Source organism: Sus scrofa, chromosome 12 (assembly GCF_054392235.1).
Source record: "Sus scrofa isolate SSC_HxYL_T2T_F1_AM1 chromosome 12, Sscrofa_HxYL_maternal_Yorkshire_Landrace_v2.0, whole genome shotgun sequence".
Taxonomy (NCBI): Eukaryota; Metazoa; Chordata; class Mammalia; order Artiodactyla; family Suidae; genus Sus; species Sus scrofa.
The window spans coordinates 55,262,688-55,287,189 of record NC_139394.1 but is presented as its reverse complement, the minus strand read 5'-3'; the positions used below and the strand labels follow the sequence as shown (position 1 = coordinate 55,287,189).

The window sequence follows — 24,502 nt, the reverse complement described above, 5'->3', positions numbered from 1 at the left end:
CAGCAACGCTAGACCTGAGCCATGTCTGCAACCTACACCACAGCTCATGGGCAATGCCAGATCCTTAACCCGCTGAGCTAGGCCAGGGATCAAACTTGTGTCGTCATGGATGCCAGTCAAATTCGTTTCTGCGGAGCCACGATGGGAACTCCTCTAAGGAGTTTTTAATTTGTTTATTTTGCTTTTATAATGAAAGAGAAATGCATGCTTTTATAAGCTAGGTGGGAGGCTTCAAGAGGCAATAGAGAGTGAAAAATGAAAAAAAAAAGAAGAAGAAATAGAAATGCTATGGAGAAAAGCTATTGAGAGTTGAATTGCCTTTGATGAAAGGAAGGACCTGCTCTGAGTTGTTAATTTGTTCTTTTGTGAATTAGGATTTAGGATTTTTTTTCTTTATTTTCCTTTTCTTTCTTTCTTTCTTTCTTTCTTTTTTTTTTTTTTTTTTGTCATTAGAAACAGTATCATAATGAAAAGTCTTCAAAAGAACTGACATTAATATGCTCAGAAAGATTTTTTGAAAGAAACTTTCTGGAAGAAGAAAATATGAAAACAGACTATTCAAAGAACAAAGAAGCACTTTTGGAAATTAAAATGTAGTAGCAGAAATTTTAAAAAAATTCAATAGAAATCTTGGAAGGTAAAGGTGAGAAAACCTCTTGAACAATAAAGCAAAAAGAAAAACAGAAGGGAAAAGTAGGAAAGAAAGTATAACAAAAGTAGACTACTGGTTCAGGAGATCCAACATTAAATAACAGGAGTTCTAGAAAGAGAAGCTAGATAAAGTGAGAGGGGAAGAAATAAGCAAAGAAATAATTTAATAAAAATTTCCAGAACTAAAGGTCATTAGTTTTCTGAGCCTTCCAAGTGCAAGAAAAGTCAAAATACTGACAAAAGTGGCATTTAATGTGAAGTTTTAGAGCATTGGAAACAAGAAGAAGAGCCTGTGGATTTCCAAAGAGGAAAAATACAGCATATTTCATAAAAAATCAAGAGCCAGAATGGATTTAAACTCAACAACAACACTGGAAGTTAGAAGACAATGGAGAAATGCCCTTACCTTTCTGAGGGAAAGTGCTTTTCAGCAGAGAATTCTATATTCTGAGGAATAAAAAAAATTTTTTTTAATTAAGGAAAACACCTAACTGAAGGCACTGAAGAGAAAAAATATACTGCCCAACACTTGGAAGAATGCTGACATTAGTTACCATTTGGGACAAGGGCACTAAGCAAGTTTCTATTTTTACAGCTTTTAGTCTAAGGGCAGGCCACCTAAAGCTTCCTAGAAAATCCTCATTCTTTCTGGCCTGAAGGAACAGAGAACAACCACAGCAGCTGGAAAGTGTTGGGGGTATTGCAGAAAGAACAGTGTCAGGGAGATGAGTTAGTTCTGCACATAAACTCTTCTCAAATCCCTGGATGACCCTAAATCACACATAATGAGGCACATTTAGACAATCTAGCTACATATAAAAATTCGAACAGAGATTTGATATTCAGAGTCTTCATTTGGGAGTTCCTGTCATGGCTCAGTGGTTAACCAAACCGACTAGGATCCATAAGGATGTGGCTTAGATCCCCGGCCCCACTCAGTGGGGTAAGGATCTGGCGTTGCCATGAGCTGTGGTGCACGTCGCAGACGAGGCTCAGATCCCGCATTGCTGTGGCTGTGGCTTAAGCCATCAGCTACAGCTCCTATTCGACCCCTAGCCTGGGACCCTCCACTTGCTGCAGGTGTGGCCCTGAAAAGATAAAAGACAAAAAAAGTCTTCATTTGCATCCAATCAGTTAATTGCCTGCTTACAAAATAACTCAGTGCTTTTCAGAGGACTTTAACAGAACCCAGAATCTCTATAGCATAGTAGTCACAATTCCAAGACTCAATCCCAAATAGCCTGACAAGCAAAGAAACAGATAAAGAGGGACTCATTCTCGAAAAATACAATCAATAGAACCCAATTCCAAAATGACCCATATGTAGGAAAGGATTTTAAAATAGCTATTGTAATCATGCTCAAAATCATGAAGAAAAATATGTTTCTGATAAGTAAATAGGAAATCTCAGCAGATAAAACTGTAAAAATAAATAGAAATTCTAAAATTAAAAAATACAGTATCTGAAATTGCAAATTAACAGCAGATAGAAGATGATAGAAGAGTCTGTGAACTTGAGGCTAGATCACTAGAAATTAACCAATCTGAAGAACAGAGAAAAAAAATTTTCAAAAAGAACAGAACCTCGAGTACTTGTGGAGAAATGTCAAGCTGTCTAACATACACTTAGAGTTATAGAAGAAGAGAGAAATGGCAGGGCAGAAAAACTATTTGCCAAAAATAACTGAAAATTTCCAAGATTTGGCAAAAGGCATAAATTTAAAGATACAAGATGCTGGAGTTCCCGTCATGGCGCAGTGGTTAACAAATCCGACTAGAACCATGAGGTTGCTGGTTCAATCCCTGGCCTTGCTCAGTGGGTTAAGGATCTGGTGTTGCCGTCCGTGAGCTGTGGTGTAGGTTGCAGATGCAGCTTGGGTCCCGCATTGCTGTGGCTCTGGCATAGGCCAGCGGCTACAGGTCTGATTCGACCCCTAGCCTGGGAACTTCCATATGCCGCGGGAGCGGCCCCAGAAAAGGCAAAAAAAAAAAAAAAAAAAAAAAAAAAAAAGATACAAGAAGCTTAGCAAATCTCAAGAAAACTCTACCTAGGCAAATCATGGCTGAAAACCAAAAATAAAGAGAAGCTCTTGACATCAGCTGAGAAAAATGGCAGATTACAGGGAAGCAACAATTCAAATGGCCATGGACTTTTCATCAGATACTCTGGAGAGCCGGCAACGTTTTTAATGTAGTGAAAGAAAAAAGAATCTGTCAACCCAGAATTCTATATGCAATGAAAAGCTCCTTCAAGGAGTTCCCATTGTGGCTCAGTGGATTAAGGATGCAATGCAGTCTCTGTGAGGATGTGGGTTTGATTCCCAGCCTTGCTCAGTGGGTGAAGGATGTGGCGTTGCTGCAAGTCACCGTATAGGTTGCAGATGTGGCTCAGATCCAGTATTGCCATGACTGTGGTGTAGGTGTGCAGCTGCAGCTCTGATTCGACCCCTAACCTGGGAACTTTGATATGCTGCAGGTGTAGCTGTTAAACAAAGAAGAAGAAGGAGTTCCCGTCGTGGCGCAGTGGTTAACAAATCCGACTAGACCATGAGGTTGCGGGTTCAATCCCTGGCCTTGCTCAGTGGGTTAAGGATCTGGCATTGCCATGAGCTGTGGTGTAGGTTGCAGACTCTGCTCAGATCCTGCATTGCTGTGGCTCCGGTATAGGCTGGCGGCTACAGCTCCAATTCGACCCCTTGCCTGGGAACCTCCATATGTCATGGGAGCAGCTCAAGAAAAGGCAAAAAGACAAAAAAAAAAAAAAAGAAGAAGAAGCAAAGAAAAGAAAGAAAAGATCTTTGAAGAATTGAGACAAGGGGTTCCCATCATGGTGCAGCGGAAATGAATCCTACTAGGAACCATGAGGTTTCAGGTTCGATCCCTGGCCTCGTTCAGTAGGTTAAGGATCCGGTGTTGCCATGAGCTATGGGGTAGGTCACAGATGAGGCTTGGATCTGGGGTTGCTGTGGCTGTGGTATACGCTGGCGGCTACAGCTCCGATTGGACCCCTAGCCTAGGAACCTCCATGTACCGCTGGTGCAGCCCTAAAAAGACAAGAAAGAAAGAAAGCTGCTAATCCTTCTTTAAAATGAGTGGCTGCTGGAGTTCCCGTCGTGGCGCAGTGGTTAACGAATCCGACTAGGAACCATGAGGTTGCGGGTTCGGTCCCTGCCCTTGCTCAGTGGGTTAACGATCCGGCGTTGCCGTGAGCTGTGGTGTAGGTCGCAGACGCGGCTCGGATCCCGCGTTGCTGTGGCTCTGGCGTAGGCCGGTGGCTACAGCTCCGATTAGACCCCTAGCCTGGGAACCTCCATATGCCGCGGGAGCGGCCCAAGAAATAGCAACAACAACAACAAAAGACAAAAGACAAAAAATAAAATAAAATAAAATAAAATAAAATGAGTGGCTGTTCATCACTCATGCTGTGCCTCTTCATGACATGTGCGCAGTCAGCCTTTTCTGAGAGTAAAACATGCTCAGGGTCTAAATTTTTTCTCTTTCATTTTTCCCACCCAAAAAGTGACAATGAAAGATTTAATGTACATGGTCGTTTGTCCTGTGTCACATGAGATTTGGCAGCACCTAAGATGGCCATGACCGAGGTCTGGGAAATCACCTGTGAGAGGGAGGAAGACCAGAACACTGACCCTGAAATGTCCCTTTGGAGCACTGGAGCAGTGACCATTGGGGTCAAAGAGCGGTGCTGGGATTGCTGATTGAATGGGGATGGGGTGGGGGAAGAAGGTGAGGAGACGCTTTGAGCAGGAAAAGAGCTGAAAATGTGGAAACAGACCCCTGAAGGAAGGGGAGGGAAAGCTCTTGGGACCACAGTTGCAGAATGCCATGGAGCTGCTGTTTCTTGCCCATGAGTTTAATGACGAGGTTCCTCTCCTCTGGATGCCAACTAAGCAGGAGGCGGCAGGGCATCCCCGGACTTTGCAGCCCAGCCAGGCTTGGAGTCTGCCCCAAGCGCAATCATAGATATTCCCAGGCTTGAATTTCGTCCAGAGACTAGTCATTTGATGCAATTGCCTGTGGTCTGAAAAACAAACTCCCACCCAAACATATTGTACTTGGGGAGACTGCAATCTCAGTGATCATGTCTCCAGGGACTCAGGCCCACTCTGACCACAGGATCTTCTGCAGGCATGGCCCACGAAGTGTGCGCAATTCCACCATGTAATTTTTGTCTGGGAAGTGAAATACCTCTGTCCTTACATCACTTTCCTTAGCTTTGCGATCCCTTGAAAGAATATAGCCTGACTGAGATCCCTTCTCAAAGCCAGCTCTGGAAATCACCTTTTAATATTCTCTCCTGTCGTCCATGACCTTGCACAGCTTTCACACACAATTTCTCATTTTATCCTCAAAACAGTGCCTGGAGATATGTATTATTATTCCTGCTTCCTGGACCAGCCCAGAGTTTCTGCTTCCCCTTCCCCCTCCTCCCAGTGAAAGGTAACATTGGGCAGCGCAGCCAAATCACGTCTGAGGGATTGGTTCCCAGTGACAACCCTTACCCCCCTCCCCTGACCCACAGGCCTGACACAAAAGGGGTTGCCGGAAACGCCTGACAGCTGCCAAGCGGGTAGCCACAGTGTCCTGGAGAGGAATCCTGAGCTCACAACAGAGCATTTCACATCTAGCTTTTTTTTTTTTTTTAATGGGGTTGGGGTTGGGGAGGGGTTGGTGACCAGCCAAAGACGGGTGGCAGCATGATGAAATCATGCAAGCCCACAGCACTGATTCATGTCACGTGGGAATGGGGACAGCTTTTGTGCCAACGAGAATGTGCCTGGTTACACACTCCAGCTAAAAATAGTAATGGCTCAGGAGCAGGCATGGTGGTCAAAAAGAAATTTTCTTTCATCTGTGATACTCTGTTTTTAAAGAAAATATATTTCTACATTAGTTGTAGAATTATAAGTTATCTTTAAAATTCAAAAGGAAATGGCCTCTGCTGCTGCTTGGAGAGCCCTGGGTTTCTGGAGTGGGGTGGAGTGGAGTGAGGGTCAGAAGAGATTTCTTCTGCCCTAATTAGCTCACGCCCGCATCCTTCACACTGGTTCAGCTCAGCCAGCTTTTGACAGCCCACTGGTGATCAGCCCAATGCTTCATGGCTTTCAAAGCACACGCATGTGGTCCCTCTGGCAGAAGGAGCCTGACAAAAGAGATGATCAGTCTCAAATCACCTATACCCCTGGTTGGGTGAGGACGAATTGGGATGACAGACAAGCAGAGACAGAACGAGAATCAGAGGCAGAGGAGGTAGGTCCTGTATCAGTGATAACATCAGAGTTGGCCTTGAAGAACTGGTGGAATTTTGCTATGTGAGGAAGGTAGGGTGCAGGGGTTGTGCTGTCCGGAAAGAGGAAACCTCTTGGAAGACAATTAAAATGTAGATGGAAAAATTCATGGTCATTTCCAATTCCACTGCCACGGCCCCCTGGCCCTGATTCCTGTCCTCTAAGACATCTCACCTGTGCAGCCCTCTTTGACTGGCTCCCCTCCATCCTGGGGGAATATCAGCAGGAGGCAATGTGCGTGAAGGCTCAGGTTTTTTTCCAGTATTGTTGAGATTCTCAAAACTGTCCAATGATAGACAGGAGTAGGAAGCAAAGGTCAGAAGGATTATAGAATTTGAAGGGAATCAGGAACCTAACTCAGGTCCCACACCCCCAGCCCATCACCACCAGCTGTCAAATAAGGCAAATGGTGTCTGGCGTAGTAGGTACATAGACCCCAGAGTGAGATCGACCTGGTTTAAATCCCAGCTCTGACATTCACTGTGTGACCCTGAGCAAAGTACTTAACCTCTCTGTGCCTCCATTTCTATAGGTGCAAAATGGGGTTAATAATTCTTACACCAGAGCCGTTAGACAGATTAAAAATGATCTGACGTGGGAGTTCCCTGATGGTTCAGTGGGTTAAGGACCTGGCATTGTCATGCTGTGGCTTGAGTTCAGTCCCTGGCCCCGGAACTTCCACATGCTGCAGGCATGGCCAAAAAGGAAAAAAAAAAAAAAAAAAAAAAAAGATCTTACCTATAAAATGCTTAGCATAATGCCTGGAACACAGAAAATGTTTAAGCATTCATTCGCTGGGTTACCCTCTATCACTGATTTTTATTACCACTCACTGTCTCTCATTTGGTACCAGAATTTTAGAGTCTGGCAGTTGGCTGGAGACTGTTTTCCTTAATCCCATTGTCCTCCTCAGAAAAGCTGCCCTCACTCCATTTGCAGACTTCACAAGAATGCTGTGCCATCGCTCAGTAGGGTGCTTTGACTCTTTCTGGGGTCTGGGAGAGCTCTGCCGACCCCAGGGGATGCAGACTAGAGTAGGACTATTGAGGGGGTGGGAGGGTATGTAAGCAGCCTCCACAGCGTGTCCCCGTATCCTTGAAGAATATCCTGTCTGGCAGGGCATCCCCCTTCTCTTCCTGTGTGCTAGCCTGGGCTGGCCCAGTTCAAGAGCTTGTTTGCATCTTGGCTTGGATGGGCTTTCTTTCAAGCTCACCCACAGAGGGACATGAGAGCTGAGTGCTCACTGCATCCTAGACCTTCTTGGCCTCGCTCCCGGGATCCGGTCCCTTCTAACCCTGACAGGTTCATCCCAGGACAGGGTAATGACCAGGAGGAAGCTCAGAGCCTCCCGGTACTTCCACTCACAGATCCTGGCTCTTGCCTCTGCAGCATCCCAGCCCCATCTTTCTTCCATGAGCGCCAGGGGTCAGTCCCCACTCTTCTGGAGTCTTACGTGAAACACATTTGCCCCGTCCTCTTACTGCTCAGATGGGAGGGAAGGCCAGGGGCCAGGGCTCGAGTCACAGCACTGGGCCTGGAACTCAGAACCAGCCTTTTCCTCCTCCACTGGTGACTTCCAGCTTCTTTCCATGCTAGAGTCGCCTGAGACTTTTCAAAAACTCCCAAGCCCCAGCCACGTGCCACACCAGGGAAGTCATACTGGGCAGGCTTCAGTGGTTTTTGCTCAGTTCCTCAAGTGATTCCAATGTGTAAACAGGTTTGGAAACTGAAGTCTTCACATCCCCAAGAACCCTGATAAACGGCCCCACCCAGGCTAAGTGCCTTGACTAAGGATTACCCATCATACCTCAGTAGTCCTCTCTGGATTTCTGACCTTCTAAACATCAGGAGGGACTTACTCAAGTATTAGTGAAAAACTGCCACATATTGTTCAGCTATTGTGAAGTTATGTAGACAGATCCCTAAAGTTTCAATAAATTAATATTCTTAGACAAATATGCAAAACCACAATCAAAATTCTCCAATAACACACTAATATCTTAGTTGTGCTTATAAACAATAAAGATGAGTATTGAAACTAATTAAAGATGGGTTTGATTTTTTTCCCCTCTTTTGGCCTCCCCAAGGCATATGGAGTTCCCAAGATAGGGATCAGATCCAAGTCTTGCAGCAATGCCAGATGCTTTAACCCACTGTGCTGGATCGGGGATCGAACCTGCATCCTGGTGCTATGGAGACGCTGCCAATCCCATTTTGCCACAGCAGGGTTTTTTATGAATAAAATTCTGGAAAACAGAAATATACATTAAATCCCCTTAAAATGTAACATGAAATATACAAAACAAAATGTTTCTTATGGAGCTACAATTGTTTCCAGAAATTTTTTGGTGGCATGAAGAAGTTCCTGGACCAGGGACTGAACCTGCGCCACAGTAGCCTCCCAAAACAGAAGTGGCAACACCAGATCGTAACCTGCTGAGCCACAAGGGAACTCCAGTTTTCCATTTTTTTCTATTCCCACTGAGCATTTAGATACACCGTTTTATCGTTTTTATTTATCTAGCAGTTGCACCCTGCTTCTTCCTGTGAAAAGAATACAAGTAGACAAACAACTGTTGTATATTAATTTGATTCAATTATGCATACATAATTTTTGCAGAACTTAATTTCTTTGAATCTCAAATTTGGGGGTTAGTCCAGTCATTTATACGTGGGTTGTTGACTTCTTTCAAGTGTCCGCTGAAAGTATTGGTTCTTCCTCGGGAAAAAGCATATACTGAGATGAAAGCAGTTTTGCACAGTTTCTGGGGGCACCTGGACCCCCCCAAATCCCCCAGGTCCCCAGTTCAGTCCATAAAACAAACAAACAAAAAATGAGGAAACAGAAGCCCAGAAGGCTAAAGTGATTCGAGCTGCCAGCTACACTCTCAGGATTCAAACTCCCATGTCCAATCCTCTGGCCATTCTGGGAGGGAGAAGCCTAGGGCCTCTTTACCCGTGTTCAAAGTCTGAACCTGCTGCCTGTTGGCTGGCGATGTGCGTGTGTTCACATCACCCCTCAGTGCATCGGTTTCTGGGTCTGAAGACTTCCCCACTGGCCTGTCCCCTTGTTGGCATTATAGTCATGTTTGCTGTAGTTATTTGCAAGGGGGGAAAGTAGCACTCAGGGACAGGCAGTTGTCTTTGGTCTCCAAGCTGCTACATGATGTGGCTCCAAAGCTGCTGTCCTGGCGCCACCTTCCTGCATTCCCAGTTCCTCCCTGATCTGACCGGCACAAGGATAGCATGCAGGGAAGTCCAGGAGCTGCTCTCAGAAAGCAGCCTTCAAGTTCAACACGGCGAGCCAACTCTCTCCTGCAGAGGAAGGACCAGCGAGAGGACCAGGAGGGAGGGAGAGGTCAGCTTTGTTGGAAGGTGATGGAGAGACCTGGATGCAGTGAGACCAGCCTGGGCGAGGGGAGGAGCGGCTGCCCAGGGGAGGCCTGGCCTCTGGGCACCACCCAAGGGGTCACAGAAACAGCTGGTAGCAGCAGCACAGGCCAAGGAGGGTAGCAGGGGCTGGCTGGGCTGGCTGGGCTGGCCGTGCTACAGAGGGGCTTCCTGGGAGTGTTCAGCCAACGAGTACCTTGGAGCAGCCCTGGGCTGAGAATTCTGAAGCCCCTCCCTTCCTGGGCTGTGGGCCAGATGGCCGGAACACTTTCAGTTTTATTTCTCTGTCTGCGAGAACTGAAACCCAAGAGAGAGACTCCAGAGACCAGAACATGGAAGAAGTCTTCCGGGCGTGCAGGAACTGGTAAGAAGTTGCTTTCCCTAGCGGACAACCTGAGGCTAGCTGATGAGAGGGGCAGACAGGATAAGGCTGTTTCTGAAGTAAGGAGAGAAGGGTCCGTGTGCTCAGGAGGGACGGGGTGGGCCCTGGGGTGGGAAGGATTAAACCCAATAGATGTTAGATGATGAGAGATGGTTCAGCTTGGCTAACATCCCTGAACCCTGCCCCACCCGGATCCTCAGATGTTTTATTTTACTTTATTATTACTATTATTATTTTTTGTCTTTTTAGGGCTGCACCAGCAGTGTATGGAGCTTCCCAGGCTAGGGGTCAAATTGGAGCTGTAGCTGCCAGCCTACATACACCACAGCGCCCGGCAGGGCCAGATACTTAACCCGCTGAGCAAGGCCAGGGATTGAACCTGCATCCTCATGGATGCTAGTCAGATTCGTTTCCACTGAGTCACAACGGGAACTCCCCCATCCTCAGATATTTTAGACTTCTTGGCCAACAGCCAAGCTAACTGTCTCTGCTGGGCTACTCCTGCTTGTCAGACCTTCAGTGCTAATTTGGGGTTCTGGTCATATGCTCCTCAGTCTTTGAAAGAAAGGGACTCACAGAGATTGTCTGAGACCATTCCCAGCCTCACCTTGAGGAAACTGTGGGAACATGGAGATCAGTCTTGTGGTCACCAAGGGGGAGGGGGATGGACTGGGACGGACTGGGGTTTGGGGTTAGTAGATGGAATCTATTACATTTAGAATGGATCAGCAAAGAGGTCCTGCGGTATAGCACAGGGAACTATATCCAATCACTAGTGACACAACGTGATAATATGAGAAAAAGAATGTATATATGTATAACTGGGTCACTTTGCTGTACAGCAGAAATTGATAGAACATTGTAAATCAACTATAATAATTTTTTTAAAAAAAGGGAACTATGGGGCAAGGTGAGGGGACAGAGCAGGGGTCCTGGACCATACCTCTAACTCAGGGGGGACCCAGCCCCTTGAAGCATCTGACTCCAAGCTCCCTACTTGGAGTGGGAACTGGGGTGGAGGGGTCCCTTCCAGGGAGCTTTCTCCAGCAGATCCTCCTGGCTCTTGATGTCTGAACCAGCTCAGGAAGATGAGCTGAGGCCCAAGGCAGGGAGAGCCAAGGGGCAAAGGGGCCAGGCCCAGCCAAGGGGCAAGAATAGAGGAATGGAAGCAGCCTTTGTGCTGCCTGCCTGGGCCTGTGCAGAAGCCAAGAGCTTGCCTTTACCAAGAGGGGTGAGGCCCTGGCTCCTCCCCTCCGGCCACATCCCACGTGTCTGGGGCATGGGTGGGCAACTCCCATCATCCTTTGGGCCTTTGGGGCTGTGTCCTTTCTCCCAAGCTGCCACAAGCAACAGCTGGTTGAAATGCAGGGAGGCATTTCTTGGTGATGAGGAGTATTAAGAAACACTCTGCCCAGAAACTGGGAGGCTCAGAAGCTTGCATTCTTTGGTTTCTCCAAGAAGGGTCTCAGAATCAAGCCTGGAGGCGAGGGACAGGTGGACAGCCTCTCGCTCTCGGGGACGTGGGAAGCTCTCCCTATGGGGATTCTGAAAGTTGGCCTTGCCTTGGCAGGGAGTATGGGCATGGCAGGCCTGTATTTCCAACCAGCAGTGGGCCAAGCAGGAGAACCTTGGAAAACAGACAAAATATTTGAAAGAATATGATATTATTTCATTTTTAAAGGTATAATTGACATAAACTGTATTTATGGTACATTTTTAAAGTGTACCATTTGACATGTTTGACATACATATACACCCATCAAACCATCACCCTGTCGACAGGAATGCAATTTATTTTTTTTAATTTTTTTATTACTCAATGAATTTATTACATTTATAGTTGTACAATGATCATTACACTCCAATTATATAGGATTTCCATCCCACAACCCCAGTGCATCCCCCCACCCCCCAAACTGTCTCCTTTGGTAACCAGAAGTTTTTCAAAGTCTGTGAGTCAGTATCTGTTCAGGAATGCAATTAACTTTCAAGAAGAAAAAAGAGGCATTTTATTCAAGCCCAGGAAGCAGATTCTCAGAAAGCTCTGAAAACAGTTCTGCCTGTTAGGAGTTGAAGGCACAGTCCTATGTATATATTTGAGACAAAGGATCGCACATCAAGATGACATACTGATATTTTACATGAAGTTCACCAAGGATATGTCCCGGTAAGCCGGGAACAAAGCTCAGTTTGTATGAGCAGTGATGACCCCCTACAGAGCTGGGACAGAACACCGTTGTTTTGAGAAGTTACATTGCTAGCATTAGAAGAAAGAAGAAAACTTGATTTCATGGCTGAGCAGGCCCTCCCCTCTTCAAGGCGTTCTGGTTAATGTGGGATACAGATGCACGCTGCACATCGGGCAGGGAGGAGGCCCCAACACACACACACGGAATTTTATGTTTCCTTTTGTTCCCGTCCTGCTTTAAAATAGAAATTTTTTTTTATAATTTTTTTTATTTTCCCACTGTACAGCAAGGGGGTCAGGTTATCCTTACATGTATACACTACATTTTTTCCCCCACTCTTTCTTCTGTTGCAACATGAGTATCTAGACAAAGTTCTCAATGCTATTCAGCAGGATCTCCTTGTAAATCTATTCTAAGTTGTGTCTGATAAGCCCAAGCTCCCGACCCCTCCCACTCCCTCCCCCTCCCATCAGGCAGCTACAAGTCTCTTCTCCAAGTCCATGATTTTCTTTTCTGAGGAGATGTTCATTTGTGGTGGATATTAGATTCCAGTTATAAGTGATATCATATGGTATTTGTCTCTGTCTTTCTGGCTCATTTCACTCAGTATGAGATTCTCTAGTTCCATCCATGTTGCTGCAAATGGCATTATGTCATTCTTTTTTATGGCTGAGTAGTTAAAATAGAAATTTTAATTCATCAATCACAATCAAGATAATGAAGCTATTCGTTACTCCCAAAGTTTCCTCAGGCCCCTTTTTGATCTCTGTCTCCTGCCCCTCGTTGCCCACCCCCTCTCGCCCTGCGCAGTAGTAAGAGCATCGTTATACTTATCTTAGGATTTTGCATTCTTCTGATTTGGGACCAAATGGGGAAGGGGGAAGGTGATATCATCATCATATTTTCAGTGCTTGGGGCCTCAAAAGACTTAATTCAGCAGCCCTGGGTATGAAATAAGGCTCCATGCTTAATTCCATGGAATAAATCTGTTTTTCTTCTCTCTTGGTCCTGTAGCAAAAGAAGTGTGGCCTCTGGCCATTTGGCCCTCCATGAGGCCCACTGCCAGCTGTTCCTGGTCCTCTGCCAGGAGTGCAAGGGGCCAGTCCTTCAGACAGAGATGGAAGAGCACTGCCAGGGTGGGCACAAGCAGGTGAGAAGGCAGGAGCCAGGAACAGGTGGGGGCACAGGGCAGAGTCAGAGCCCAGTCCTCACTGCAGCATATCTCTTGGCTGTGGCTTCCGGGGCACATCACTTGGCCCCTGTGCTCAGCCCTCGCTGCAAAGTGAAAAGGGTAGTTAATTCTGCCTTTCTCCTACTGAACAGAGTCTACCTGGGTCTTCCCATTCCTGATCCTTTCCCTCCAGGTGTATGGGTTCAGGCGAGGCCAGAGGTCCCTGTTTCAGGAAAGGTAGAATGTTCTTTTGAGATGTGTCAAGAGGGGAAGCAGGAAAGGAGAGCTCTAGAAGGCAGTCATGGCCAAGGTCAACCAAAGGCTGACCTTTCTCTCCTGCTGTTTCTGGAGATCCTCAAGCTCAGGCATCTGTTTCAACCCAGAGGGTCCCCCAGCACTCCTTGAACCCAGGACTGGTGCTGCAAGGAGACAGGGAAGCTGATTGCTGTGCCCAGGTGCTCACAGACTCACGCCTGCCACTCGGAGCCAAGGCCCCGTGCTGGGCGGTACTCAGCTTCTCCCTCTGTGTTCAGGTGGGGTGCGCGATGTGTCAGCAGAGCCTGCCGAGGCACTTGCTGGAGATTCACGAGGTAAGTTGTGATTGCATCTTTACCACCAGGCCCCAGAGAAGGAGGAGAGGGGCCAGTGATGAAGATCCCTCCAGCTCTCCCTTCTTGCCCAAGCAGGCCAGGGAAATAAAAGGGAACCAGCCCATCCCAGAGACACGGGGCCTCCCACCCCCAGATGCTGGTCAGAAGGCCTTGCTGAGTTCGATGAGCCCGAGAAAGCTGGTTTTAGTCCCCCAGAGAAATAACCCCATGTCTCCAACACGACTGCCGTGGCTGCAGGCCAGTGACCGTGCCGTCCTGCCTGTCTCTCCACAGACCAAGGAATGCCCAGAGCGCCCGGTCAAGTGCCAGTTCTGTGAGCTGGCCGTGCGCCTCAACAAGCTGGAGATCCATGAGCACCACTGTGGCAGGCAGACAGAGCTCTGCGCAGACTGCGGCCAGCACATCATGCTCCGCGTGCTGGCCCAGCACCGAGATGTGTGTTGGGCTGAGCAGACCCTGCTCTGGAGAGGTGAGCTGGAAGGCAAGGATTGTCAGCTCTCAGCAGGACGGATGAGTGTGTGATGATAGATTCACAGTTTCACATCCGTCTGGCTGTTCTAGTTCCAGGCGCTAGAGTGGCTTCTTTTTTTGGGGGGGGGCTCACTCAGGGCATATGGAGGTTCCCAGGCTGGGGGTCGAATCAGAGCTGTAGCCGCTAGCCTATACCACAGCCACAGGAACCAGATCTGAGCCGGGTCTGTGACCTACACCGCAGCTCGCAGCAACGCTGGATCCTTAACCCACTGAGCGAGGCCAGGGATCAAAGCTGCATCCTCATGGATACTAGTTGGATTCGTTTCTGCTGAGCCATGACGGGAACTCCTAGGGCAGCCTTCTTGTATGTGTTCTGTGGTCTTCAAGTGACTAGTCCAGGGAGACCAAGAGGCCAGGACATGGGAACCTGGGACCCATACACATGAGCGCAGAGGCAATGGGGCCCTACAAAATGGGAGACGTCCTGTGTGCTCCTCCAGCACAGTTCCAGCCTGGCAGAGACCCACCTGCATCCTCTTCCAGGTGAGAAACTTGCATATAGAATGGACGGAGCTCGCTAGAGCAGAAACCAGACAGGACACTCAAGTTCCCTGAGCTTTTTCCACCATGAGCAGCAGACTGAAGGGAACTAGCTGTAACTCCTGACCCTTGGGCCTAAGAGTTATCCACCCAGTTCTCTGGACGCTCTTCACATGGTGTGTTTACACAGAACACGAGCCAGCTGTGTGACAGATCTCTTCACCGCTTGTTTTAGTCACACAGTAACACGTGGAAAGAACCTAAAATCCCTTGGACTGTTAAGTCTCTCCTGGTAAACAATGTCATCAAAATTGGCAAATGAAGAAACGGAATGCTTGAGATTCGTGATCATTTCCAGTACAATGGGGCTTCAACACAGCCAACAAACACAACTGCATCAACACCGCACAGCTTCAACGAGGCTACACAGATAATGTGCAACAACTGTTTGGCTGAGCACAGAACTCAGAGACGGTGAAATGCAAGCGCAATCAGATTGGACAGGACTGGCGTTGCAGTAACGGATCCCTCCGCCTCCCGAGACACGGTCCCGCTCCAGGAAAACGTCTCTTCGTCAGGGCTGTGTGCTGCCCCGAGTGCACTTTTGCAGCTTGAAGGAAACGATGGGGTGATTCCACCAAGGGCTGCTCATGTGGCCAAGGATGCTGGCAGTGCAGGACACTCACGGCAGGCCGAGGACAGTTTATCCTCAGGACTGCAGGTCATGTGGGCAGTTGTGAGACAGTTGGGCTAGCCATTGTCAAGGGCGATCATTTGTGGTGGTGGTGTTGTGCTTTTTCAGGGAAGAAAATTCCAGCTCCTGAAAGCAACATCTGCTGTCATTATTGCAAACACATGATCCCAGGAAATAAGTATTTCCACCACCTGGTGAGTAGAAATTAGTCATTTTCTAATGGTGCCAATAGCTAGTCTGTATTCAAAAAACTGTGATATCAAAGGTAGATCCTGGGTTCCGTTTTACACAGCATGGAAATTAGAGGTTCTCCTAGTTTTGCTTTGTTCAGTAAGCGATGTTGAGAATTGCTTTAGGCTGAAGTAGTATATGTGATTGGTGTCCAGTTGTTGCAGCCCTTCAGGGAGCCTCCCTGACCGGTCCACCTATCCCTGACCAGCTCCGAATGTCTGCAGCCTTCAGGCCTTTTGTTCCTCGGTGGGACCTGCCTTATTATTTTCTGTCTCTATTAGACTGTGAGCTCCCTTGCAAAAGTGGAGGACTTGCTCTATCCTCCCACAGTGAAGCTGATATTAGGGCTGGGTACCAAAAGATACCTCTGTAGAGATGTTGTGATGTGATGTGATTGATGGATTGATAAACTTTGCCTGGGAATATTCCAGACTCCTCCCTCCACTGCCCTAAGCACCTTTTAGGGTCTTAGCCTTGCCAGGTTGCTCCCCTCTTTCACAAGGTGGAGCATTTTCTTTCTAGGGAAACCCACCAAAGCTTCTTTCCAAAAAACTTGCCTCCTTCTCTGTGTTTATCCTTTCTTTACCCTTCAATTCAGAGAACTATGACTATCAGAACTAAAGAGACCGGAGAGATGATCTAGCCCTTTTTGCTTATTGTGAAATTTACCACTAGTGACATTTGGTACATTCACCGTGTTGTGCCACCATCACCACTTCCAGAACATTCCAGAACACTCCAAAACATCACCAGTTCCAGAACATTTTCACCACCCCAAAAAGAAGCCCCCTACTCAGTAAGCAGTCACTCCCTACTCCTCCCTCTTTGCAGCTCAGGGCAACCTCTGATGCTCTCTGTCTCTGTAGATTTGCTTCTCCTGGACACTATATGGATGAATCATATAATACGTGGTCTTATGTGATTGGCTCCTTTCTCTTAGCATAATGTTTTCAAGGTGAATCTATGTTGTAGCATGTGTCACTATTTTATTCCTCTTATGGATTTTTTTGGTCGTATGATGCTTTGTTTACCTGTTCATCTGTAGATAGACATTTTGGGCCTTTCCACCTTTCAGCTCCCTGCTTTTTGAAGTGTGGTCTGTGGACCAGTGGCATAAACATCGCCCTGGGGCTCCTTAGAAATGCAGAATTTCAGGCCCACCCCCTAGAAAGGCTAAATCAGAATGTGCAGCTTCACAAGATCCCTTGAGTTTCAGGTTTGAGAAGCAGAGCCCCCAGCCAAGTGATTCTCAGTCTTAGCTGCGCATTGAAATCACCTATGCATTTGCTTTCCTTACTGATGCTTGTTCTGGTACGCATCAGTGAATGGACCATCCCTGAACGGACCATCAGTGAATGGTCCATGACTTTTGTTTGAATCAGAAGATGCTCAGTGAGCAACAAAACAAGAGTGAAGCTGATTATTCCCCTCAAAATGTCCAGACTGGCAACCAAGGACGCCTACGCTCTTACCTAGGACACTCCTAGACATGGAACTGGATTTGTGGTCAGAAACCCTGCATTTTAGTTCTGCTTTGCCAATCACTGGCTGTGTAACTTCCCTGAGCCTCTTTTCTTCCTTTGAGGAAGAGAGGGATAATGATCTGTCTGTTCTTCATGAGAGGAGAACGTCCATAACCACTCACACCAGAGGTACCTCCTTCTGGGCGAGCATCCATACGCACACATGCTGCTTCCCACTTGTGAACCACGGAGAGGCTTCCTATGTTCCCATCTAAAGGGGACATTGCTCCATGGCTCCAACTCTCCCCCGTCTCTCCCACAACTCAGAGAGGGGAAGTGAAAAAGAGAATCTCAACCTGTTCAGTCCAGTATGTTCTAACATTGGTTATGACAAGTTTTTAAAGGGGTGATTTCACAAATATATTGATGGTGTCATCTTTGACCCTGCATGGAAAGTTTTTCTTCTCTCTATTTCTATCTATTGTTCTCTTTCCCTCTTCTAATTTTATTTATGTATTTATTTATTTATATTTTAGGGTATATGGAGGTTCCCAGGCTAGGGGTTGAATCCGGCCTATGCCACAGCCACAGCAACACCAGATCTGAGCCTCGTCTACGACCTACACCACAGCTCCTGACAACGCCAGATCCTTGACCCACTGAGCAAGGCCAGGGATGGAACTGGCGTCCTCATGGATACTAGTTGGGTTCTGTTAACCGCTGAGCCACGAGGGGAACCCCATCTTTCCCTCTTTTTAAATTTGCAAATAGGGACTGAAGTCTTTTACACCAGGTGTTTTTTTTTGGGGGGTTCTTGGTCTTTCACTTTATATTAGCATGGCCCCCCAAGACAGAAAAAGAGCAAAAAAAAATACTTCTCTTAATCTCATTTTCTGCCAGCTGCCACCTTCTTTCTTCCTCTTTGTAGCAAAATGTTTGAACAAGCCGTCTATACTCATTGCATCCATTTCTTCTCTCATTCTAAAACCTACTCCAGCCTGGCTTTTGTGTCCCCTCCCCCTGACAAAACTGCTCTTGTCAAAATCAACAATGACCTTCAGCTGCTAAAACCTGGTCGGTTCTCAGTTCTCAATTTATGAGGAGCAGTTAATACCAGTATTCATCACTTCCTCTTCTCCACCTCATGATGCGATTCACTCCTTCAGTTCACTCTCTCTTGACTACCAGAATACCATGCTTTCCCGGTGTTCAATTACCTCACTAGTCCCTCCTCTTCTTGCTCCCCAGTCTCTTATTTTGGGGGGTCCTAGAGTTCAGTCTGTGTATTCTCCCCCACCCCCCCTTTTTTTTTTTTTTTTTTTTTTGCATTTTAGGGCTGCGCTTGCCGGCATACAGAGGTTCCCAGGCTAGGGGTCTAATCGGAGCTGCAGCTGTCAGCCTACACCACAACCACAGCAGTACAGGATCCAGGCCGCATCTGCAACCTGCACCACAGCTCACAGCAACACTGGATCCTTAACCACTGATCGAGGCCAGGGATCAAACCTGCCTTCTCATGGATCCTAGTCGGGCTTGTTAACTGCTGAGCCACAAAGGGAACTCTCTGTGTATTCGTCTTTACCTATCCTCACTTCCTCAATAATTTCATCCAATCTTATGATTTTTAAAAGTGTCTTATATAGGCAGACACTCCCATATTTGTATCTTTTTTTTTTTTTTTTTTGTCTTTTTTGCTATTTTTTTGGGCCGCTCCCGCGGCATATGGAGGTTCCCGGGCTAGGGGTCGAATCGGAGCTGTAGCCACTGGCCTACGCCAGAGCCACAGCAACGAAGGATCCAAGCTGCGTCTGCAACCTACACCACAGCTCATGGCAACGCAGGATCTTTAACCCACTGAGCAAGGGCAGGGATCAAACCCGCAACCTCATGGTTCCTAGTCGGATTCGTTAACCACTGCGCCACAACGGGAACTCCCATATTTGTATCTTATTCCAAACTTTACTCCCAAACTCCATACTCAATATCACTGCCTACTCAGCATCTTCACTGGAATGTTTCATAAAAAACCTGTTTAAAATTGTCTCCCAATTTTATCACATTCACTATCCTCCTTAGCGTCTCTATTCTTTTCCATAACATTTATCAACTTCTAACATATTATCTAATTTGCTTATTTATCATAGTCTTTGTTAATCACCTTCTACCACCCCAGTTAAAATATAAACCCCACTGCTCCCCTTCATGCTAACTGCTCTCCAGACACAAATATTCTACTTTTTAATTCTCTGGGCCATTTCTTCTAGTATTTAGTTGCATGTTTTAAAGCACCTTCTTATATTGCTCTTCCTTTTTTTCAATTTTATATATTATCTATTAATTCACAAGGAATTTAGGGATATGGATTTCCCTTACACCACCTATATCATACACACCTCTCCAAGTTTCTTTCTTCCATCCTTCCACTTTATTGAGATCACCCATTCTGGTCAAATCAGTGTTAAATTTGGTTAAATTCAATGTTATGTTATTAATAAGATAATGTTATTAATGTTAAATATTATAAATGGCTATGCCACCCAAACTGTTTATATTCACTTTCTTCTACAACTTTTTGTTCTTCCTGGAGTTAATAGTTGCTTCAGTTTTTCATTTGCGGAGTTCCTGTCATGGCTCAGTGGTAAACGAATCCCACTAGGAACTATGAGGTCTCGGGTTTGATCCCTGGTCTTGATCAGTGGGTTAAGGATCCTGTGTTGCTGTGGCTGTGGTGTAGGCCAGCAGCTGTAGCTCCTATTGGACCCCGAGCCTGGGAACCTCCAAATGCCATGGGTGCAGCCCTAAAAAAAAAAAAAAAAAAAAAAAAAAAAAGACAAAAAAAATTTCATGTGTTTCCCTTTCTAGACACCTATCACTCTATCATCTCTAAAACTTTCTGCCAGGTCTGAGCATTTCCCCCTAAGCACAAACACATCAGGTAGCCCATCCATTTCATTCGGAGGTCTCTTTCTCCTCAGGCCTGATGAGTAACTGTCATTCTGGGAGTTTCTTCTACTCCCTCCAGGGTCGAAGTTCTCTTTCTTGGTTTACTCTTTCTTTGGTAGAGCATATCTTTGAGTAGTTTCTTGAGAAATAAAGCACAGAAGGCTAATTTTTTAGACCGTATACATCAGATGATAGCTTGGATGACTATAGAGTCTATCCACCATCTTAATTTTTTATGGTATTACCAAAATTCTCAAGCAAATACAAAAGTGGGGTGCCATTATAATGAACCCCTATGTATTTATCACCTAGATATATCAGTAATCAAAAGTTTTCAACATTTGCTTCATCTATCCTTTTTTTAGAATTCTTTCTTTTTTATTTTGTTTTATTTTATTTTTTGCTTTTTAGGGCCACACCTGCGGCATACGGAAGTTCCCAGGCCAGGAATCAAATCGGAGCTACAGCTGCTGGCCTACACCACAGCCACAGCAACACAGGATCCAAGCTGCATCTGCAACCCATACCACAGCTCACGGCAATGCTGGATTCCTTAGTGCACTGAGTAAGGCCAGGGATCGAACCTGCATCCTTATGAATACTAGTCAGGTTCATTACCACTGAGCCACAAAGGGAACTCGCTGATCTGCTGTTTTCAAGCCCATCCATTGAGGTTCAGTGTTGGTATTTTTCATTTCTAGAAGTTCTGTTTATCTCTTTTTCAAATTTACCTATTCTTTTTTCCCATAGGATCATATTCTTTTCTCTTTTTGAAATCATTTTTAATTAATTTATTTTACAGTTTCGCTTGTATAGTTCTGTGAGCTGAACTTCTTGGAGACTAATCCTGCTGTGTTCTTTCTGACTCTTACTCAAAGTAGACTGCGTCCTGTGTGTATATTTGAATCATGAGTCTCATATTTGGTGAGACTCTGTGAGAATCCTATAGGATCTAGTTTGGGATTATGTACCCTCCAGAGGTATTTTGTGACTGTTTCTGCCACACATCTCAATTTTTTTTTTTTTTTTGTCTTTTTTGTCTTTTGTCTTATTATGGCAGCACCCATATGGAGGTTCCCAGGCTAGGGATCCAATCAGAGCTGTAGCCTCCGGCCTGCACCACAGCTCACGGCAACACCGGATCCTTAACCCACTGAGCAAGGCCAGGGATCAAACCTGCAACCTCAGTTCCTAGTCGGATTCGTTTCCGATGCACCAAGACCAGAACGTCATACATCTCAGTTTTACGTTAAGCCTTCTGCCTGGGTATTCCCAGACCATGAGGCTTATGTAAATCTGAACCCCCAATACAAGAATGGCATGAGTCTCTGAAATTGAGTTTTCAAGACTGTCAGTTTTGTGTCCCCAGGCTCAATTTCTAGTCCCTTCCTTTTCCAATTAGCCAGTGCTTTTCTCTTAGCCACCATAGTTTAGCCTTCAAGGTTTCTTATTCCCATTCCACACCCTGTGTGGGTGGGACTTTTCTCTCATCCAAGCTCTTAGTAAGGAGACTGACCCAGCATCTCCTCCCAGAGGTCAACACGTGTACTTAACAGGCCAGATCTTCATTCCTAGAACATGGAGCTTGTTTCCTTGCAAAGTCAGCTTCATGAATGTTGTCATATTTTATCCAGCATTTCTAAATGTTCACAGTGGGAAATTATCAGGTTATCTTGCCTATTGTATTGTTCACCCATTGAAGCTGAAGTCATTTTTTAACTTGAGATATGACTCAAAATTGCAGGGTAGATGCTGTCCAGTCTCAGATTCTGTGAAATATTTTCCAACTGGGAAACTAGAAATTCCTCCTTCATCCCTTTCAAGTGAGGCTGCTGAAGATCAAATTTACATAGCAGAGAAAGATGTTCGTCCAAAGATGAAAAATATAAATGGATTTCCCCTTCCTTCGGAAAAGTCAACAAGGCAAGCACCAAGAGGCACAAACAAAACCACAGATCTGCCTTTGAAGTCTGATGGCAAGCTCAGGGCGTCCTCTCCTGCAGAAGATGATGCAGCCTATGACATCCTGAGGGGGTGTTCTCAGTGTGGCATCCTCCTTCCCCTGCCAACCCTAAACCAACATCAGGTACCAGCCTCTGTCCTCTCCTTACTCAGCTGTGAGCCACGTAAAGAAATCCAAGACCTGCAGAATGTCCATAGACATCCCTACCTGCCCTTCCTCTGTGTGTCCCAGTAGCACCTGTCACCTGGTTCTGTGTGTGCATCATCTCCCTCCTCTGAAGGCAGAGCCAGAGCTTTCATCTCTCTATCTTCTGTTCCCAGCCCAAGGACTGACAACAGCAAATGCCCCCAAACTGAGGAGTCAGCGAATGAAGAGGCCGTCCCGTGTAGGGCATCTCCCATGGTCTAGATAAGGCAGCTGAGGCTCAGAGATCAGAACCTTGGTCAAGATCCTCAGTCAGATGTTATCTCGCCTCCAGCAGATCAGGATGTGTAGCCTCAGTAGCCTTATTTTTACACCCTAGATTATTTTCCAATAATAGGAGTCAGCATTAGAGGTAGTTAACCATTATGTGCTAGTTACAATGCAGAGTTCTTTACAAATGGTTAATCATTATAAATAACAGGCAGGTATTTCACCCCTCTCTAACTGATAACAAAACTAGACAGAAAGGTCGAGTAGCCTCCCCAGGATTATATAAGGCACAATCCAGCCTCCTAGAATACTTGTGTATGTAGTTCCAAAGCTTATGCTCTTAAGCCCCAAACAGGATGCCTCACTTAAAAAAAAAAAAACAAAAAAAAAAAACTTCCATTATTTGATGTTTTTTGAAACAGGAAAGTACTAGATACTAGATTTTGCTGTAACCAGTTGACATGATACCATGCAAGCAAATATAAAGCTAATCCTCCCCCACTCCCCGCAACTCTCCGCCCCTCCCCGCCCCTCCCCGGTCCCTGAGATACCAGTGTCAACATCCTGGTCCTTCCAGAGCTTCCCTCTGCTCACACAAACCTGAACAAGCCTCTACTGAGGTTAGATTGCTTCTTTCTCCTCATATATCATCTTCCTGTACTCATCATTCTGCCATTGGCCTTTTCCACTTAATATATGGTGCACATTCCATACAAAAAAAGCAGACCTAAATCTTATTTTTTTCTAACTTCCTTAGGCATCTCTCTATGAACATAAGCACATAATTTTACAAAGCAGGGTGAAATTCACCCTTGTTGGGGGTGTTATTGGTGCCATATTCCCCTGTCTCCTGCACCTTGTAGTTTCCTTCCATATTTCCCTCCATCCTTATACAACAGGGTTGCCCAACTGAGCAAATAAATATTCATTACTCGCAACAAAAATGACTACAAAGGAGTTCCCACTGTGTCTCAGCGGTAACAAACCTGACTAGTATCCATGATGACGCGGGTTCCATCCCTGTCCCTGTCCAGTGGGTTGAGGATCTGGTATTGCGGTGAGCTGAGGTGTAGGTCACAAATGCAGCTCGGATTTGGCATTGCTGTGGCTGTGGCATAAGCTGGCAGCTACAGCTCTGATTCGACCCCTAGCCTGGGAACTTCCATATGCCACAGGTACAGCCCTAAAAAGACAAAAGACAAAAAAAAAAAAAAAGACTGTAAAATAATTGCATGGGGCATACTTACACTAAAAAAAATTAATTTCTCTGAAATTAAAATTTAAGTGGGCACCCTGGGTTTTACCTGGCAACTCTACACACACAGTCCAATTATACACATTTCTTTGCATCTTAATGTTATAATCCATCAATACCCAAGAACATCCTTCCTAGTCAAATGATCCGGGTTTTTTTAATGGCCCCATAAGAGTCTACGTAGGTGTCCTCTAGTCTGTTCATCCACCACCCTGATGAGGACAGGCCTCTATGAAACATTATCCCAAGCCTCCTAGAGACCCCACCTGGCTCACTGGGCCCTACGTCCAGCTACACCATCTATAGCTCAGGGTTCTTGCTCCAGTAACGGGCTACCAAAACTCAGAGATATCTCAGGAACTAACACTTCCCACTTTAAACACACTGAACTTTTTTTATATATGCATTTTTCTAGGGGAAATGCTGGCAGCTAGCTTCATCCAAAGGAAAACAAGTGAGAAGTTCCAGCTAGATTTGGAAAAGAAAAGGTACTGCAGATTTAGAGGAGTTTGTTTTGATACTGGTTTTCCTGCTTACTTTCTGTGCTAGTCTTTGCTTGTGGAAAGAGATGAGTTTTATTCACTGGGTTTCTTACTTGCAGAATAAAAGTTTGAGATTTTAACTATTTTCCTCCTTTTGAACAGAGATGTTGGTTTGCCCAAGAGCTACAGATAAACCAGGAGAAAAACAGGCTCCAGTTCTTCCTGAGATTTCCAATCAAGCATCTAGGCCCCACACAGCCTGGACACCCAGGGGAACCCAGCTTTGTCCCTGAAGAATAAAAAGGCCCTCCTGGGAAGCTTGTTCTCCACATTCTTTAGATTG

General features: G+C 45.9%; 3 protein-coding genes across 11 annotated transcripts in view; all 3 read left to right on the top strand.

Moving 5' to 3' along the window:
- C12H17orf100 (chromosome 12 C17orf100 homolog) overlaps window positions 1-4,050 on the top strand; it is a 63,322-nt gene extending 59,272 nt beyond the window's left edge. Inside the window, exons 4-5 of one of the 3 annotated variants that reach the window (XM_084985749.1) lie at window positions 454-1,706; window positions 2,590-2,672. The gene's annotated coding sequence lies outside the window, so the exon portion shown is untranslated. Of the gene's footprint in view, window positions 1-453; window positions 2,673-3,127 lie in introns of those variants that run through there. The other 2 variants (XM_084985752.1, XM_021067715.2) reach the window with 2 other exon arrangements.
- The window catches only part of FBXO39 (F-box protein 39), a 92,615-nt gene that overhangs the window by 59,272 nt on the left and 8,841 nt on the right, over window positions 1-24,502 (top strand). Inside the window, exons 1-4 of one of the 6 annotated variants that reach the window (XM_084985618.1) lie at window positions 9,647-9,711; window positions 12,933-13,068; window positions 13,623-13,679; window positions 13,974-14,169. The exons of 4 other annotated variants lie outside the window; for them this stretch is intronic. The gene's annotated coding sequence lies outside the window, so the exon portion shown is untranslated. Of the gene's footprint in view, window positions 1-9,646; window positions 9,712-12,932; window positions 13,069-13,622; window positions 13,680-13,973; window positions 14,170-24,092; window positions 24,166-24,502 lie in introns of those variants that run through there. One more of the 6 variants, XM_084985622.1, reaches the window with a different exon arrangement.
- Window positions 9,647-24,476, top strand: XAF1 (XIAP associated factor 1). 2 transcript variants are annotated; one of them, XM_013981239.3, is made up of 8 exons: window positions 9,647-9,711; window positions 12,933-13,068; window positions 13,623-13,679; window positions 13,974-14,169; window positions 15,517-15,602; window positions 21,790-22,131; window positions 24,093-24,165; window positions 24,322-24,476. In XM_013981239.3, exons 1-7 carry the CDS (start codon window positions 9,680-9,682, stop codon window positions 24,147-24,149), a joined length of 906 nt encoding a protein of 301 aa, XP_013836693.2. In that variant the 5' UTR covers window positions 9,647-9,679; the 3' UTR covers window positions 24,150-24,165; window positions 24,322-24,476. The 2 variants fall into 2 exon arrangements, with proteins under 2 accessions (XP_013836693.2, XP_084841829.1); XM_084985703.1 differs by lacking the exon at window positions 21,790-22,131.